Source organism: Agelaius tricolor, unplaced genomic scaffold (assembly GCF_023055355.1).
Source record: "Agelaius tricolor isolate 1412-34295 unplaced genomic scaffold, bAgeTri1.0.p SCAF_18, whole genome shotgun sequence".
Lineage (NCBI taxonomy): Eukaryota > Metazoa > Chordata > Aves > Passeriformes > Icteridae > Agelaius > Agelaius tricolor.
The window spans coordinates 8071985-8084177 of NW_027269278.1; the positions used below are offsets into that span (position 1 = coordinate 8071985).

General features: G+C 49.1%; 1 protein-coding gene and 1 long non-coding RNA gene across 3 annotated transcripts; one reads left to right on the plus strand and one right to left on the minus strand.

Annotated features, from left to right (window-relative positions):
* Positions 1-207: 207 nt before the first annotated feature.
* Positions 208-2364, minus strand: LOC139597644 (uncharacterized). The gene is made up of 2 exons (XR_011681666.1): positions 1371-2364; positions 208-488 (listed from the first exon to the last, which is right to left on the minus strand). It is a non-coding gene; the product is annotated as an uncharacterized lncRNA (long non-coding RNA).
* A 1881-nt stretch (positions 2365-4245) lies between these two features.
* Positions 4246-11181, plus strand: IRF1 (interferon regulatory factor 1). Of its 2 annotated transcripts, XM_071443162.1 has the most exons (10): positions 4247-4405; positions 5624-5715; positions 6685-6784; positions 6951-7127; positions 7438-7487; positions 7614-7749; positions 7916-8041; positions 8642-8685; positions 9517-9652; positions 10105-11181. In XM_071443162.1, exons 2-10 carry the CDS (start codon positions 5629-5631, stop codon positions 10200-10202), a joined length of 954 nt encoding a protein of 317 aa, XP_071299263.1. In that variant the 5' UTR covers positions 4247-4405; positions 5624-5628; the 3' UTR covers positions 10203-11181. The 2 variants fall into 2 exon arrangements, with proteins under 2 accessions (XP_071299264.1, XP_071299263.1); XM_071443163.1 differs by lacking the exon at positions 8642-8685 and having other exon boundaries at positions 4246-4405.
* Positions 11182-12193: the final 1012 nt, after the last annotated feature.

Sequence of the window (12193 nt, forward strand, 5' to 3'; positions counted from 1 at the left end):
TCTGCTGTGCCCTGGGTGAAGACCCAGTGGGAGATTCCAGGTCTCTTTGGCCTTTTTAAGGAGCTCAGGCTGCTGCAGGTCTGCACCCTTGTCAGCAAAACTGCCAGAGCTGCCAGGTGCCTGCAGCTCACAGAACTTCCCTCAGCAAATTGCTCATGACATGTCTGTGTCCTCTTTCAAGGAGCAAGGAAAGTCCAAGACCATAAGTGAAGTTTTTGCAATTTTCTTTATTCCCACCAAAACAAGCACACAGTCTTGTTTGGTCTAATTAAAAAAATTGCTGTGTTATCACTGGGAAAGACTGGAATCATTTTGAGTCTTGAGCTAGGTCTTTCCAATTCCAGGAAACTGTAAACGGCCCATCCCCAGTTATATTTATTGTAGCCTGCAGATCAGAGCACTTGCTGGGATTACATCATGCCAGCTGGGCAGAGTTTCAACATTTCTGACATTCATTCTCCTGCATGTGCTTCAGCCAGAGTTCCTTTCTGTAAAATAGGCATTTATAAGAAATGGAAACAGCTTGCAGCTAGCCCTGAACCCTCACGGCTTCCGACCCAGAAGCAGCTCGTTTTGGTTGGCTGCCCCTTGGCAGTTTTTAAGGCTGATACTCCATCCCTGCTCCTAAAAAAACTCACTCTGCATTAACCCCTCGCTACCTGGAAAGCCTTTGGGAGGAAGAGGCATTTCCTGCCCACAGATGACCTCGGTCACCAAACTGTGACAGCAGTTGGGTGGTCCTTAGTGGGGAACCATGGCAATGTTTGGGTTATAGGAACAGCTCTGCACCCATTTTTTAAGTCCCAAAAAGGAAGGTTTGTTTCTGAGTTGATGGGGAAAGGGAACAGAGGCAGATGGGGGTAGGGGGAAATTGGAGAGGGCTTGAATTGAAGCAGGTTTCTCTTAAAGCAGGTAGAAAAGAGGAACAAACAAACCTTCACAGAGAGGGGTCTGGAAGGGCTGCTGAGCCTGGTGGGCATGGGAAGGTCCTGATGCAGAGATGGAAGGAAACAGCCAGGGCCACGAGGAAAGAGATAAGAGTCTCCCTCTCACAGTGCTCCAACTCTTCCCCTCCACAAACCCCTGCCCCATCCTGTGGTTGTTCACTCCCCCCCCAGTTACTGCCTGGGCATGCAGAATGGGCTCTGCTGCCTCCCTGGGCTCACTACCAAGTCACCAGAGGCAGCTTTCTGTGGCAGCCCCAGCCCCAGCTCTCCCTGTCCCCATCTCCCCATGGTCAGAGCACACATTCCCCACTGTGGACCTTCTCCCCTGGCTGGGTTCACAGGGGAAGGGAAAATCTTCAAAGCAAAGACTGTCAGGAGCTCTTTCCCCCAGGACACCTTAGAGATTTGGAACCCAAGGCTCACCTGGAGGTGAATGCAGCTCTTCAGTCTGTGCCCACCTTGGCAAGCATGCCTGCCCTGAAGTGTGCTGGTTTTCTGCCCTTTACCTTCCAGCTCCTCAAAGTGCTCCTGGATGTTCAGAGCCTCAGGTTCACCCCATGGCACACAGGGTTCTACATTAACCACGATTTCTTCCATTAGCACAGGATCAGAGCCACTCTGAGCTGCTTAAACAGGAAGAGCAATGATGCCAGAGAAAAAAGACCCAGTGGGAGATTCCAGGTCTCTTTGGCCTTTTTAAGGAGAGCCTCTGTATCTGATCCATAACCCCCCTCCTTGGAGGCCATGCCAGGAGCTCCATGGCTGATGTCATCCAGGTCACCTTTTTGCTATCAGTTGGATTCCAGTTTTCCCAGGAGCTCTTTATCTCAGGGCACTGGCTGAGAGGGAGAGGTCTGTGTTATAGAATAACAAACACAACTTGCTGGAGGATCAGTTTGGGATTGAATTTGGTTTTAAATAAAGATACTATTAGATATCACTTCTGCATTCAACAATCCTAGATTGGGATGCCCCTGGATCAAGTAAATGTGATAAAATATGTCAGTGATCTCTGTGTCTTAGCTTACTGATAAAACAAGGGAAATGGTAATTCATGGAGGGAATATGAAAAAAGGTGTCCAAGGTAAGACACCTGTCAAATAAGGCTGGAGCAGGGCTATGATTCTGCAGAGAATAAAGATGTTGACATTATGGAAATTCTTGGGTGATTAACTGGGTGGAGCAGAAGGGCTTTATGGCCAACCATATGACTCCCTGAGATTATTCCTTCATTATACTTTTATACATGACAAATTTAAGTGTATATTCTTGCTGCCTTAGGTAAGCTGCTGAAAGGGTGGTTAGTGTAGTGAGATAAATGATAGGAAAGACTCAGTTTAATAAGGAGAAGACTTTGTAAGAGTGCTGGGAGGTAGCCTGACACTCAATAACATTGTGGAGACACAAGTTATTTCCTTCTTTCAGCATAAAGATAGCAAAGAAACAAACAAGCATAACGGCATCCCAGGCTGGGCAGGCCCTGCTCCATGGAAACGTGCCATGCAGATGTGGGGCAGGACAGAGATAGAAAGGTCAATTAGGTGTCATTAAGCAGGATCTGCCTGGGTTTAAACCCAAGGAAAGAAGGGGAGATTGAGGGGTGGGGCTGTTAACTTTCCTTCATGCATTTCTATTCTAGGTCAATTTATTTGGTGTCTGATGTCAATTCCTGACAAGGTACAGACTAAAAAAGGCAGTAAGGGTCTCAAGAGTACTGAAATCATGGATCAAAAAAAAGTTACTGTTCAAAATTCATTTAAGGTGTTTGATACATTTGGTATGTGCAGATCTTGGCCCATGAAACCAGGAAGCTCAGAATTCATTTTTTCTAAAGCTGGGTGAGCAATGAAAGCAAACCATGGGAGGCTGTAACTCAAAAGCATAATCTTTTTTTGTCAATATTTATGTTGTATAAGAGGTGGTGTGACTATTTTTGTAGATGACATTTACACTGAAACATCAAATATCTTCTGTCTTTTACAGGTTATGTTTATGTTAGTTTCTATTTGTCCTAGTAATACCTAGTACCTCTCCTTCTTTGATTATTTTTTAATTTACCTAATGTGTTGTATCTTTATCTACAGTGAAATCTTGGTGGTGAATGGTGCCTCTCTCAGCATAAAGACCCAACTGGAGGATCCCACCACAAGTTAAGTGTGCCAAGCAGACAAAAAACATTAGTTAAGAGAAAGCATGGGACTCCTACAGGATGTTTCTCTGCAGTTGAAACCAACCTGGTTGGGCTTTTCTTTTATCTTTATATTAAAAGAAGAAAACTTGCCAGAGCAGGCAGTCAGTGCAGTGGTGTCACACTCCTGTCTCAGCTGCCCATGCATCTTTGTACCTCTCCCCAGTATAAATTCCTGTTGCATATGACTACAAACCTTCCTTCAAATTATGTAAGTAATTAAAAATGCTCGAATATTCTGCTGAATAGAATGCACCTTGAAGTCGTTGGGTGAAAATCTAATCTCCCTGTCATACAGTTACAGTGGACTGAAGAGAAATCCTGATGGCTTCAGTAGCCTTCTGCCATGCTGCCATTTCCCTTCCTCAGGCTTCCTCCAAGAGGGATAAGAGGGGACAATACCACTGGCCACCATTTATCATAGAATCACAAAATCCCAGGGTGTTTTGGATTGGAAAAGACCTCAAAGTTGCCAACACTTTGGAATAAGGACACTTTCCACCAGACCAGGTTGCTTCAAGCCCCATCCAAGCTATCCTTGAACACTTTCAGGGACAGAACATCCTCTCTGGGCAACCTGTTGCAGGGTGTCACCACCATCACAGGCAAGAATTTCTTTTTAATATCTAATCAGAACGTATCCTTCTGCTAAGCATGAAGCCATTCCCCTTGCCACCTGCCGCTGGTGTGCTGAGGCCAGGCGGGTACCTGGCGCAGGCTGGTCCCTGGTTTAGGTGCACCGTGATGTGCACAGGAAACGCTCTGGCGACCCCACCGTCTCTTCCTGAAAAGGGGGCTGGGAAGGGAACAGGATATCCCTGCGGGACGGGGACAGGGTCCCTCCATGGGACAGGGACTGGATATCTCTGTGGGACAGGGACTAGATCCCTCCATGGGATAGAAGGTGGATCCCTCGGTGGGACGGGGGCTCGGCGCTGGATCCCGGGCGGCGCTGGTTCCGGCGGGGAAGCGCGGGCGAGCGGCGGGGCGGGGCCGGGCCGGCAGCGGGGGAGCCGCGCCCCCCGAGCCGCTGGTGCTACAACAGCGTGATTTCCCCGAAGTGATGCTGCGGCGGCCGCCAATGACGGGCGCGTCCACCCCTCGCCGCGGCGCGGATTGGCCGGGCGGCGGCCGGGCCCGGGCGCGGGGAATCCCGGAGCCGCCGCGTTATACCCGCGGGCGCGGCCCGCGGCTGCCAGAGCCGGGCGGCGGGCGGAGGGTGCGCGTCGGCCGGGAGAGCCACAGCTCGGCACTGCAGGGCACAGCGCAGGTGGGTCCTGCTGCAACCTATCCCATCCTATCCTATCCACCCTATCCCATCCTATCCTATCCACCCTATCCCATCCTGTTCTATCCACCCTATCCCATCCTGTCCCATCCTGTCTTATCCTACCCTATCCCATCCCAGCCTCTCTTATCCCATCCCGCCGTTAGCCCCCGCTTTGCGCAGCACGGAGGCTCCAGGGGAAGGAAGGCGCCCCGCAGGGTCCCTGGGAGCGGTGCCAGGGGCTCGGCGCCGCTGAATTGCGCTGGTCGAGAGGCGGCAGCGCCGGCCCCCGTGAGCGGAGCGGTTGTGGAGGCGGAGCGGGGGCACTGCCCCGCAGCCGGCGGGGTGGGCACCGCGCATCCTCCTGCGGGCAGCGGCCGCGGGGCACGCACAAGCCCCGGGGGACAGGCTGGGCCGGGCCGGGCTGTCCGTGCGGAGCCGCGGGGCCGGGCTCGGCTCCTCTCGGCCGCTGAGCCCCGGCGGAGCGGAGCGGGCGGCCCGAGCCCCGCTGCTCGGGGCAGCTCTTGGCACACCCTGGCCCGGGGCGGGCACTCTCCGGGACTCCGCCGAGCGGGTTGTTGGTGAAAGTTAGAAACGCGTTCTTGGGGCAATCTTGGGCCGTGTGTCTTGGAAAAACACCGCAAACAGGAAATTATTTGTGCGAAGGAAGCGCCAGGAGGGCCGGTGCTCGCGGCGCTGCTCGGGACGGGTGGCGGTGGGACTGGGGATCCCACCTGCAGCAGCACCGCTGCCCCTGCCTTGCGCAACTTAATTAATAATAAACTTTTGAGGAGAGGGTTTTGCAGTCGGTGGCTGTAGGGCGGGGGGGCACCCGCACCCGGTGGCGGTGGTGGCGGGACCCAGAACGGGCTCGGAACCGGGCTCAGAACCGGGCTCGGAACCGGGCTCCGAACCGGGCTCCCCGCGGGCTGAGCGGTCCCAGCAGAGCTCCCCACGCAGCACGGGCTGAGCACCCAGTGCTGCCATCGGCCTCTGCCGAATTCCAAACCTTGGCCCTGCTTTGGAGCTGAGCCAGGCGGAGCAGGAAGCACTTCCCTCCAGGAGAGGGTGAGAGGCACTGAACGAGTTGAGACTCTGGAAAAGTAGCTCTCGGTAGCACAGTGGTGATGCTGAGCACAGGCGGCATGGGAGGGACGACACTGCAGAGTGCTTAAAACAGCGATGAGAGTTTGTCTGACCTGTTCGTCACTCCTTGCACAGCCAACATGCCGGTGTCAAGAATGCGCATGAGGCCGTGGTTGGAAATGCAGATTGATTCCAATCAAATACCTGGACTGATATGGATTAACAAGGTGAGGCTGCTTTGTACTATCATCATCGTTAGTAGTACTACTTGTGTAGCATTAATATTCCTTGTTCTTAAATGACACTAAACACAAGTCAAGATTATAAAGGAAAAGACATGGAGAAAACCTGCCAGCATTATGCTTAAAAAGCAACAGCTTTTGTTTGCAGAAAAGATAGCTCTGCTTGGTACACAGTGGAGTAGTTCCATTTTTCCCTCGGAAAATTCCCAGGAGGGGAATGATAAATTGCAATGAAAACATTCTGGGTATGTTGGAGAATGAAGAAACCTTCAAAATCGCTTTTAACTCCTGCTGCTCATTGAGCCAAGTCACCTCCTGTTCCAGATAAGCAGCTGCTGTTACACTCCAGTTGCTTCCATTTTTAAGATCCTGCCTGAAGGAAATGTTGGATTTTTTGGTCTGTAAGGGATATCCCTGTTACCAGGGTGTAGCACAGGTCGAGATCACTGAGCTTATTGAACCAAGCCTCTGAAGTTTCCATATCCACCCCTAGAGGACATTTAAGCTTCATTTTTTGTAGGATTGCTGCAGGATATTATGGGCAACTTAAAAAAGGGGATTCTCTGACAAAATCTATCTAGAAAAAATGCTTTGATTTATGACATAATAATAAGTTAGATGCAATGTATTGAAATTATTTGGGGATAAAGTTGATAATATTGCTGACTTCTACTGTACTGTAGTACCTTTGGGTTTTTTTCCCAATTTCAGAAATCATATAAATCCTTAAATGCCATGAACAAAATAGATGGAACAATGACTATTTAATTAAAATATAGATTAAATAACCATTGTAGTTATATGCCAATAGTTATAACTCCCCTGCTCTAAAATACAGAGCAGGGGTGTTAGAACATTTCTGAGAGGCAACTGAGAACTCTGATTAAATCCATCATTCCAAACTGGCATGTGACATTTCTTTTTAAATTCAAATCTCTACTGGTTAAATTTCAGGATAAGAGGATCTTTCAGATCCCATGGAAACATGCAGCTAAGCATGGCTGGGACATGGAGAAGGATGCCTGCCTTTTCAGGAGCTGGGCCATTCACACAGGTGGGTGCTGCCTTTGCATTCCCATCACTCACATGACTGGCTTGCCTTACACTGGTAGTTAGATTAACTACTAGCATATATGCCAGAAAATAGAATATTGGTATCTTTTGGTGGGAAAAACCAGCACTGGGAAGTCTAAAATACACAACCCATCTCTTATTTATAGGAAGGTATAAAGAAGGTGAGAAAGATCCTGATCCAAAAACCTGGAAGGCAAATTTCCGCTGTGCCATGAATTCCCTGCCTGACATTGAAGAAGTGAAAGATAAAAGCATCAACAAGGGCTCCAGTGCTGTCAGGGTTTACAGGATGCTGCCACCCTTGACAAAGCACCAGAAGAAAGGTAAGCCCTTGGCAATCCACTGCTTAAACAGCACTTAAAGGTCCTGCTCTATACAAGCAGGGGGTGACTGACCTCTTGGTAGCACTGGTGCTACTGGGCTTGCTCACTGGGCATTGCTGGGAACAGCTTGTACAAACAGTTCATTTTATCCCAAATTCCTTAAACATGCCCAAAGGCAGCATCAGGGGGTCAGGGGTATGGCTGGTGGTGGCAGTAGCTGAGCTTGCTGAGCAGGTTTCAAGGTTGCAAGAGCTCACACTTGCCTAAAATGTGCAGCCCTTTCTCACATTCGTCTTATTTTATTTCACAGAAAGGAAGTCAAAGTCTTCAAGAGAGGCAAGAAACAAGAGCAAGAGAAAGGTATGTATGTGTCTGTAGAGGCAGCTTAAGAAGTTAGAGGTTTTGGTGGTTTTCTTTCTTAACTTTTTTCATATGGGAACTTGCACGTTCTTAGACAAGTCTTTCATGCTTTACCCTTGTTTTCAGTGTTATGAAGAGACAAGGCTGAAAGAGTCAGCAGAAAGCTTAACCAACACTCCTCTGCCAGATGACCACAGTGGCTACACCATTCACGACTATGCAGGGCAGGAAGTGGAGGTGGAGAGCCCAGCCATCACCTTAGGTGAGACGCTGGGTTTAGGGCTGAGCAGAGTGGAAAATGCCATTTGTGCTAAACCCACGGTCCAAGATGAGTCCTGGGGCTGGGGCAGCTGCAGTGTCAGAGTGGGAGGGAGGAAAGAGGGCTGTCTGTCTGTCCTGTGAGTGCCAACCCCTGGTGCATCCCACAGACCTGTCCTCCTGCGAGGTGAGCGGCTCCCTGAGCGACTGGAGGCCGCCGATGGAGGTGACCATGGCTGACAGCACCAACGACCTCTACCAGCTCCAGGTGTCTCCCCTGGCTTCCTCCTCAGAGGGTGGGTATTTCCTTTTTCCCAGCCCAGCCTTTCACTGCTCTGCTGGAGGCAAGGCAGCAGGATGAAGGAGTGCCTGGGCCAACAGGAGAAACAAGAGCTATCTTGTAGAAAAAACAACCCCCACCTGATAGATTTTGGGAATTTGGAGTTACCAAACCAACCAGGGTGCAGAAGGGCAGAGCTGGCACATGCCACCTACCCGTGGGTGAAAGGCTCTGAAATGCCTCCTGCTCCAGCAGAGATGGTGGAGGTAGCCATGCTTGCCACTGAAATAAATAATTAATGTGGATAGATCAGAGTGGTTCTTCACTGGGGTGCAAATCATCTTCCTCCTCTCACCTTCCACAGCAAGTGGGCTCTGCTCTGTTGAGCCCTGGGGAGGCATCAGAGCTGGCTGGAGCCCTGCACCTCCACATGCAGTTGCTGAAGAGCATCAGAGATGAAGGGCTGTGAGGAGTCGGGGGAGGGCATGAATAAAATGTGGTCATGTTGTGTGACAAGAGAATATGAAGCAGGTTTTGTGGTGAAGAAACAGAAGTATGAGGGCTAAAACTTGACATCTATGTTTTCTTCCCCTTTTTTTATGTGCTTACAAAACAGTCACAGACGAAGATGAAGAGGAAATAAATCAGGATATTTTAAAGGTAAAAGCAGATTTTCTGGTCAGAATAAAATTGTCCAAGGTTGGTGTTTGTACCAAGAGAGAAAGGGGAGCAGGGATCTGATCCAGTCTCATACGAGCTGAACGTACTCCTTCTTAATGAGGAAGGCTGAAAAATTAAAAATAAAAAGAAAGCTGCTTTGCAAACATGAACTGGAGAGGACACACCAAGGGAAATATTTACCCTTCATGTGAAAGTCAGAGGAAGTTACTGAGTACTGCTAGGACTAGAGGTTCATAGAATCAAAGAATCATTAAGGTTGGAAAAGACCTCTAAGACATCAAGTCCAACCATCAGCCCAGCACCACCACCATGTTAATTAAACATGTCCTCAGGTGCCATATCATCACTTTTTGAACAATTCCAGGGATGATGAGTCCACCACTTCCCTGGTCAGCCTGTTCCAATGCTTGACAATCCTTTCCATGAAAATTTCTTCCCTAATACCCATTATAAACTTCCCTTGGCACAACTTGAGGCCATTTCCTTGCTCTCAGGCTGTTGTATTAGGGTCTGCAATGATCCTCTGGACTTTTCAGTTTTGCCCTTCCCCCCACCTCTGACATGTTTAGCTCCTAATCTGCATTTCCAGACATGGTCATGCTCATCCCACTGATAAGATAGGAAGAGATGAAAAGGTGCTCCAGCCCTTGCTGTTTTCCATGTTTTTTTTTAAACTGACAAAACAAGTTTTCTATAACTTAGCATGAGAAAATAGATCCTGTTGCTCACCTGTCTTCTAATTAATGGCAAGTAAACATTGCACCCACAGCAGGAAGGAGCAGTTTTTACCATCTCCTTGTTCTCTTGCAGCTGCTTGGACCAGCCCAAGACTGGCACAGCACCAACATTGGGGGGAAAGGCTTTCTGACCAACGAGTCAGGCACCCAGAGCCTGTGCAGCACCTACGGATACAAGGAGCAGGATGGGGACATTGACACCACATCAGGTACAGCTCCTGGGCTGGCCCTGACAGTCAGGGCCACAGGGGGATGCTGAAAAGGCACTGACTGGAAGGCAGCAAAGGAAATGGTGGAATTCACCATCCTTGTGTTCTGAGATTGCCAAGCAGCCTGTTGGAAGGCTGTAAGGAATTTGTTGACAAAAAAGAAAAGTCAAAAACAGCTCCAGTAAGCAAAGCCTGCAGATTTCAGGGTTATACATGTGTAAGTTAGGTTGGCTTTCAGGAACTCCTTGGAATATAACTGAAGAATTTCCTCTAGCAATAGCTTAAATGAAACAATTTAATAGAAAGCATTTGATGTGTTTTAGGAAAATAATAAAGTATTTACTATCATCTGAGAAATCTTTCAATTTTTGATATTTATTTTTAATATATCTATATGCTATTTTGCTCTTGCTGCATTGATTCAGTGCCCATTCTTGGTTCCTTTTCCCTAGGAGAGATAGATTTCAGGCTCTACGACCAGAAAAACCTAGACTTCTCCTGGCTGGATACAGTGAGGCCAACCATGCAAGTCATTCCCTGTGGATTGTAAACCCTTGGCTTCCTCCAACCACAGACTGCTCTTAGATCAAAACTTCAACAAGCGTGGGAGAGTGGAAGAAATTTTTTTGTTACTGACTGAAGGATGAAAGTGGCTTTTCTATTCCGTTTGAACTGTAGGCCTGGAAGGGTTAGCATGAAAACCACCATGATCAATGTTCACAAGGAACCCATCCCACTGGCAGGACTCTGGTGCTCAAGGTGCTCAGCTGCAGCTCCCACCTCACTGCTCTGGAGGTGAAGCTTCTGCTGGAAGGTGTCACTGTGCCATGGAGCCTGAGCTGGTGGGGTGCCACAGGCCTGGGGAGCAGGTTACCATCCTCCCCATGTGTGCTGTGACGAGCACTTTACCCACAGAGTGCTTACAGGAGACACTGCAGACAAGTCTCTGACTGTTAGTTTTGATTGCTGCTTACCTGTGCAACACTGGTGACGTTGAGCTTAACTGTCATTACACTTCTGGAGAAAAATTACGCTAATGGGCCATCTCTTCTTTGATTTACTCCATCATATAGTTCACCTTTCAGACCCTTCAACTCTGTAAATAGACCACTAAAATGTGAAGATTCAGTTTAGGCTTTGCTTCCACCTAGTCCATTCCCCAGGTGCACTCCTAGGATGCTCTCTGCCATAGACATGCCCGATCCCTTTCCCCAGAAGAGTTCAAGAGCTGCTGCATGAAACAATTTTGCACTGATAGGGGCAGAGCTCTTTATTTTTACCATGCCTTTTGTAGATTCCTTCTGGCACTCTGTGGGGATTCCTCCAGTACTGCACACCAGCTATAACATCCCACAGATCTTCTGGATCAGCATATGCAGGCAAGTGCTGGATGGAAGAGGTTCTAATGTGTGTGTGTAATAGATAGGAATCAAATCACTAAGCTGGAAAAGATTATTTTTCATGTACATTTTATTTTTGTATATAAAGTGTTGTATAAAATGTTGTTTAATAAAATGTTTTATATATGACATGTTTACTTTTTCTCATGGAAGAGCTCTGAGGATGCATTCCAGCTTCCTTGAAAACACCCAAACAGATGCACTGTTGAGACAGTTGGAGGGGTTTTTTCATGACTCATGAAAGCACAAAGAATTTAGTTTGCTCTACCCCCCAGCCTCTTCCAAGTGCAGCTGGTGGGTGGAATCCTCCATGGCAGGGAAGGGGAGCCCTGGTGCTGGTAGTGAGTTTGTATTTGCCATCATCTGCGGGTCAGACCCGACTCAGAGCAAGGCTGTGCTGCAAAGTCCTCTACAGCAAGTCCCTGCTGTGGCTGTTCTGTCAGCAGAACCACTGGCTTTGGTACTAGAGCAGCAGTGAAGGCCAAGACCTCAGGTCTGCCCAAAAAAGAGAGCACAGGCACAATTCAGAAGGCAGGGGGAAAGCAAGCTGGTTTTCCCCTGAATATTTGATTCATTTGCTGTATTTCATGCTGTAAGGGTCTAACATCATTGCATCATGTGTGCTTGGATACAAGTGAGGCTGAGGCAGTGTGTGAGAGGCACAGGCACTGACTCTGCCTGGAAAGCCCCTCTGCTGTGCTGGCCTCTGGAGAATAACTTCATTTTCTGGGCCAGAGCCAAGGAGAATATTGGGCTGCAGGAGAGGAAGACCCAGCCCAAGGGGTTGGAACAAAGAGGAATTTCCTACTGCCTTTGGCACAGGCTTTGCTGCACTGACCTGCAGGGCAGGGACAGATGAGAGCTCCCTGAGGGAGGAGGGAGAGCTGAGTGCCAGGTCATGGGTCTCAAACGCAGCGCAGTGAAGTGGAGGGGCAGCCTGGGGAGGTCCCTTTTCAGGTCAATCATTAACCAGCCCTCCCTGGCAGCCCAGGAGGCACCTCGGGCAGAGAGCAGCTTCTGATGAGCTCAGGCTGGCCCTGCAGGACTGGGAGTGTGGGGACTGTGCTGTCCCCCCAGAGCTGCCACGCTCCCTGGCCTGGAGGCCCCTGTGTTGGGAATCCCCTGCAGCTGGGAATCCCTG

Coding starts and splice junctions, on each gene's coding strand:
- IRF1 (XM_071443162.1), top strand. CDS start 5,629: ATGCCGGTGTCAAGAATGCGCATGAGGCCGTGGTTGGAAATGCAGATT. Junction 7,488..7,613: donor GAAACAAGAGCAAGAGAAAG/GTATGTATGTGT, acceptor CCTTGTTTTCAG/TGTTATGAAGAGACAAGGCT. Junction 7,750..7,915: donor GAGCCCAGCCATCACCTTAG/GTGAGACGCTGG, acceptor TGCATCCCACAG/ACCTGTCCTCCTGCGAGGTG.